General features: G+C 44.7%; 1 protein-coding gene across 1 annotated transcript in view; it reads right to left on the bottom strand.

Annotated features, from left to right (window-relative positions):
- Window positions 1-3074: 3074 nt before the first annotated feature.
- The window catches only part of Pcp4 (Purkinje cell protein 4), a 61273-nt gene continuing 57829 nt past the window's right edge, over window positions 3075-6518 (bottom strand). Inside the window, exon 3 of the mRNA XM_021209899.1 lies at window positions 3075-3478. Within this exon, the coding sequence (XP_021065558.1) occupies window positions 3351-3478 (128 nt within the window). The 3' untranslated portion in view covers window positions 3075-3350. The remainder of the gene's footprint in view (window positions 3479-6518) is intronic.

Raw genomic sequence — 6518 nt, 5'->3', positions numbered from 1 at the left:
TGCAGAAAACTTTGAGCAAAGGGTTCCAAGTAGATGGACAGCGATGACTGGGCAACATTTAAAAATAGAACGAAAAGAAATGTTCAAGATATATTTAAAGAAAACTGTAAAACTTTACGGAAAGTCACAAAACGTTGTGAAGACGGTGATGTGGAAGATGTCACTCCTTTCCCACTGTACCCCAGGATATTTATAAATCTCATGAAATTCTGCCTGCCTGTGGTGTTCTCCCCCACCCCTGGATGTCTTGAATGTTCTATTTTTGGAGTTTCTCTTTTTTTAGCTAGTGTGAGTGGGTTCCTGTTCATAGCAATCAAATGACTAACTCAGCCTGGGCTGCCCCTCCATCTCTCATGATCTTGTGTACCCTGAGTCTTGACTCTGCTCCTGCGTGCTCTTGTACCAAATGGACTTTTAAAGATTCTTGCAAATAATAATAATTTCATTAGCAATAATAATACTTTTCATAGAATGACTTCCATTTTTCAGCCTTTTCACAAGTTCCATGAGCATGAGCTCAAATTCTCAGGAGAAAGAACCTGATTGGTTGAACCCACCTTGGGTCAGGATTCATTGGTCCAAATGGATGTGGCCAGGAATGGCAGAGGCCCATGGTTTGATTTGGGCCAGAACAAAAAATACTGAGAAGGGTGTCATGGCCTTGCCAGTAGTCACCTGCGTTGAGCCAGGCACATGTGTATTCTACCTCATTTTAGCTTACTAACATTTTCTAAGCAGATTTTTATCAGCATATTGATGTCAAGGAACCACCTTCTTATGGCAGATAAGTTCTCCATGGAGGCCTGGCCAACTCACAGATCCAATATGGGTCCACTTTCAAACTCAGATGCTCAGGGTCCTACCTGAAGTTCTGGTAATCATACTACACCCACTACGGTCCCAGCCTAGAGCAGAGTATCTCCTTGGCTAGTGCCTCTGTGCCAGCTACCAGACTTGATTATTCAGGAACCCCCATCATCTTTGAGCTTGCTGCAGTGGGGCCCCATCCTTGGGTAAGGCCCATGTGGGTCTCGAAGTCACTGCTTTGCTCCCATTGTTCCATGCTCTATCTGTCTCCATCCTCCATATCCATAGCTCTCTATCTTTCTCCACCAGCCTGCCTGCAAGCTGCCTTGCAGCCACAACACAATAGTCCAGTGGAGGGAACAAAATCGAGTCAGCCCATGGCTCCAAGCTGCAGATACTTTTTTGCACATCCTGAGAGGGCTCCTTCCTCCTTCCAAGATGAGTACTACAAGAAGTCCTCCTCCTCCACCTGGAGCCACAAGCTGCTTCCTCTGTGAGACCTGGACCACAGATACTACACACCCAACCCATGCTTTTGGTGGGAAACAAATATCTCACCAGCAACACCACCACTATCACCACCACCTGGAGCTTTAGAGCCACATGAATCTACCTAGGAAGTGAAAAGTTTAACTCATCCCTAGGGCTCCAAGGAAATCAGCTGCACCTTTGCCCTGTGACTACAATGGAAGGCATACATTGGAATATCTAAGGGAACGCCTCCAAACTTTCCCCACCAGGCTGAAGGAGACCTCCCAGACACTGGGATCATCTAAAGAGATATTAGCTTATGTTTCTTTACAGAGAGTCCCTAGGAGGCAATATCTTCCTTAGACCCTAGGTGGCTTCCAGCTGCCACGGCCAGAATACACCTATAAGAACAGGGCACACTTCCTTTAGATCAATAAGTGAGAGGGTGGGGGGAGTGGAGGAGCTGGGACACAGGTCAGATAGAGAGATGACTACCTGTGCATGCATTTGGGTCCTAGCAACCTGAGGGAGCCCCAAGCATGACACCTTAAACCATCTGATTTTTGTGACATTCATACCCCTCTCTGTCTTAGCAGCTCTTTCTGGGGTATCTTATCAATGGGGACCATCCCATCAGGAGCCCTCACCAGTTGTTACTGCAGAAGTGATCCTATTTAGTGGTCACTAGATGAAATCATCATGAGAGTTCAGGCATACCCCACTGCCGACCCCACCCCAGTAGCCACAGGGAAGAGCTAGTAAGTAGGGACATCTTACACAAGGCAGCAAGCACATTTTTAGATGATTTTTTTTTTTTTTGGTGGCAAGACACCCCCACACACACACATGGGTTCTGGTGTTTCTTTGTGAGAGAATAGTGTCCTCTCTACCTCCAACTCTTCCCCCACACACACACACACACACTCCTCATTCCCACTACCTCATCCACCCATAGTCCAGCATGCAGGTGTACACACTCAGACACTCTGCCTCTCTTCTCACAAATGCATGTGACCCACCCAGAACCCTGGCTACAGAGCACATAGCCAAGTCTATCACATACATGCTGACTTCTCAGTTCTGGGAGAGGTGTCACTTCTGTTTCAGGTTCTTCCATGGCAAGGCTCAAATGAGCAGCCATTAAAACACAGGTTTGATGCTCCTGGCACTTGTTGACCAAGGCCAGCTCAGTCACACCCTTCTAACCTGTATTTGACTCCTGACTCTGTGGAGCCATGCCTCCTACAAAATGGACTTCTTTGCTACCTATGGGAGCTCTCTGAGATATGTGAGACCATGTGTCTGCAAGATTTGCACTGGAGAGAAGCCAGGCAGCTTCTCCAAACTGTAGATTGTAATGAACAAGCCAAGCACCATGCTGAGCCCAGAGGAGCCTGGAGCCTGGGCTTGCAGATGGAGCTCCACAGGTGCAAAGATGGCCTATGTGGAGTGGGGCAACCCTTCAAAAATCTGACGTGTACTTGCTAAGTACACCTGGGTGACATCCCAACCCCAGATGCACTGCCCTCCTAGACCTTGTGTTCTCCTGGATAAGTTGGGACAGTCAAGGGTACAGACTACATTTCCATGCTGAGAAAATATAGTCACCCCCTATTGGCAGCTCACATTCTGTAAATGAGATAGAACCCCGTGGTTGAGGATGAATAGCTCCATCCTAACAAAAGCACTCTGTTCTAAGGTTTTAACAACAAAAATGACACCTGGCTTGCAGTTGTCTTTAACCCCATGAACCTTCCTGGTTCCCTTCAATGGGAGAAATGAAGACGGACACTAGATTCACTCATCTTACCTTCTTTTTATTACAACATCAAGGAAAATAGTTGCAGAGGAATTGTAATGGAGATAAACAGATTAAGCTACTCACAATTTTACTGTGGACACCTGCCTATAGGGGCATAAATACTATGGGTTTCTGTTCATGCATTTCAGGTTTGCAGCAGGGTGTGTACTGAGTGTGGATGACTTCTCTCTAGGGTATTGTTCTTTTCATTTCTTGATGGATGGTGGTTGAACTTGGTTGTCTTCAGGTGGACCAGGAAGCAGCTTCACCACTAGGACTGTGATCCCGCCTTTTTCTTCTGGAATTTTCTGAACTGAGATTGAATGGCCACAGCTGCACGCTCTGTCTCTGGTGCATCCATGTCGATATCAAATTCTTCTTGGACTTTCTTCTGCCCATCTGTAGCAAAAAACAAAAACAAAAAAATCCAGAAATGTAAGATGACCACCTAAAAACAGAAGATCGAGGCCAGTCTAGATGCACAAGGCTAGGCGGCACACCTTGGTCTATGCTCAGGTATTCGTTCACCCATCCCAAGGCAAAATCATTTGTAAAGCAAAATCCAAGGGAAAATGGTGGAAAGTTCCAGACATTCAGAATCTACAGTTCTCTAGCCATCTGAACTCTACCATGAGTAGGATGGTGGAAGTCACAGTCTTGACACGTTCCCATAATGCTAGCTGATGGTCACTGTGCTCAGAGCTGACAGGAAGATACTTTGGATACCTGCGTTGTGTTGCTAATGAGAGTTGCTCATTGTTTTCCAGGCTCTCCTGGGGGTTATTTTTATAACCAAACTACACACGACACTATTTGACCATCACCATAAGACCACACTTCCACAAGTGATACATTGTAATACTGCAAAGCAAAAGGGGTGGTGTAGCTACTTAGGCAGAGGCCAGCCAGCTCACACTAACATGGTTGCTGAAGATGGGTTACAAGCCAACACCAAGTGAAGACTTAAAGTAATCATGCCTTTGTGCTAGGTGCTTCTGAGCAGTGGCCAAAAAATAAGTAAGTAAAGTCTTCCAGTCAGAGAAGAGACATCTTTTTACATCCTCCAACCCAGTAAAGGCTGATCACTAGAGTCATAAGAAGAAACATTTCTTTATCTCTTTTGAATACAGACACCAGACGCCCTACCCAAAGTCAGGGTGACTTCTTGTGCAGTCGAATGGAGCAGGTTTGCCCTTATGGGTACCTTCATTTGTAAAGCCCAGGGAGAGGCTAGGTTGCCACCCTGCACTAGCATGTGGCAGAGAGAGGCTAGCTAGAAAACAGAGAGTGGGGAGGAGAGGAGGTGATAGAAATAATAGATGATAAATATAGTTAATAGATAAATAATAGATGTATAGAAGACAGATAAGATAGACTATTGATAGAAAGATGACAACTATATAGATGAGAGAGATGATAGATGACTGATAGAAAAATGCAGTAGGTAGATATATGATAGATGATAGATAGGATGATAGTAGACAGTAGGAAGATGATAGATAAATATTAGTCATAAACAGGTGGTGATGTAGATAGATGATAGATGATAAGTAAATAGATAGATGATAGATAGATAGATACATACATACATACATAGGATGGTAGTAGACATTATGTAGGTGACAGACGATAGTAGGTAGATAAATAATGATAAATATAGATAGATGATACATAGATATATTATAAATTAATTAATAGATTGATGATGATAAAGATAGTAGAAAGATACATAGTTGAAAGATAAACAGACAATAGATAGATAGATAGATAGATAGATAGATAGATAGATAGACAGACAGACAGATGTAAACAGGCGGATGGTAGGTGGTAAATGGATGATAGATGACAGACATGCAGGAGAACATATTTCAGAAGCCTCCAGCACTGCATTTCCCCTGCAGATCCTTAAGTAGGCTCCTCTCAGTTTTCTTAGAGACTAAGCTGGTTCTGGTTGGAGCATGCTGGGCACTTCTCCACTCCTCCATCTGGATGTGAGTGTTCTGCCTCTGGCCTTGTGAGCCTTGCTAGGGGTTGTGACCTAAATCACTTTTCTCTCTAACTCACTTCCTCGGCTACAGGGCCTGAGACAGAGTAAGGGGGGGGAGGGGGGAGGGGAGGGAGAGAATGCTGAAGGGCATCCTCCATGATCTGTGGGGGGTGGGGGGGCACAGCATGGTCAAAGGCTTACAGCCACATCCCTCCAGGTCAAGTGGCCCTTGGCATATTGATCTACACAGCAATGAATGCTGCAGATCTGCAGGAAAGGATAGAAATTGCCTGTGACCCAAGTAGATGCTGAGAAATACGAAATTAATGTCCCACCCACTGGCCTGGGACAAAAAGGCAAGAATCCTGTAGACATACAGTGACTCTAGCTCTGTGCTAGTGTCAACACCATGCATGGCTCTATAACTCTGTGAGTTGTAGCTTGCCACCAGGGCTTTGTACTTCTGATCCTTCCCTCCCAGAGGAGACCCTGCATTATCCACTGTGAAGCAGGGGCCACGGGGGAATTCATTGCAATTCAAAGGAGCTTGGGAGAGGTTTTCATAGATTAAAAAATTGTTGCTTCAGCCCCCAGGTTTTGAAGGGCATGATCCATCTTCTCCCTTTTGTAATAATGGGATAAAACAATAATTTTATGTTTCTGACAAGTGATAAATGAGGATGCAGAAAATTATGTATATTTAGGGAATCCAAGATGCAGTAGTAAAGACGGGTCATAAAAATCAATTTTAGAATTACATCTTAAACTAATATCTTCCACCCAAAGGGATTTATTGATGCCACCCTCATCTAAGAAATATTACAATGCCTCACAAAGCAATTTCTGATATTTAAGAACTTGCTACTTTCTGTTTACTTCAGAGTCTTGCCTCCCTTCAGGGCAGTCTATATTGTCATAAGAGAAACAATATCTTTATCTACCAAGCTGTCCAGGAACCAGAGTGGTGGAAAGAAGAGGGGGAAGACAGACAGCTCATGAAATCTAATGGCAGAGTTGGTACCAGTGAAGGGCTTGAGATGGTCTCATGCAGTCCTGGAAGCCAGAACTAGCCAGCTCTGAATATCCAAGATCAGCAGCAGCAATGGATCGGAACCACATCTGGGTTCCCATCCCCAGAGCCTCTTCCAGCTTTGTAATCTCCCAAGATCCCCTTTGAGTGTCCCTGGTGATGATGACAGTTCAGATGGAGGGTGAGTCTAAGGAAAGCCATCCTGTTCCTTGACTCTAGAGCAGAGCTTAGGACTCACTAACAACATTTGCTGTTGATAGTGTAGAAGGCTCTCAGCATTGTCGATAAGGCCAGAGACTCTAGGGTTTGTTTCTATGAATGTATGATATCCATTGAAAATACACTAAACATTACACACACAGACACACACACACACACACACACAGACACACACACACACACACACACACACACACACACAC

This window comes from Mus pahari, chromosome 12, assembly GCF_900095145.1.
Source record: "Mus pahari chromosome 12, PAHARI_EIJ_v1.1, whole genome shotgun sequence".
Taxonomy (NCBI): domain Eukaryota; kingdom Metazoa; phylum Chordata; class Mammalia; order Rodentia; family Muridae; genus Mus; species Mus pahari.
The sequence above is the reverse complement of the archived record's forward strand: the minus strand, read 5'-3'. Positions and strand labels throughout refer to the sequence as shown.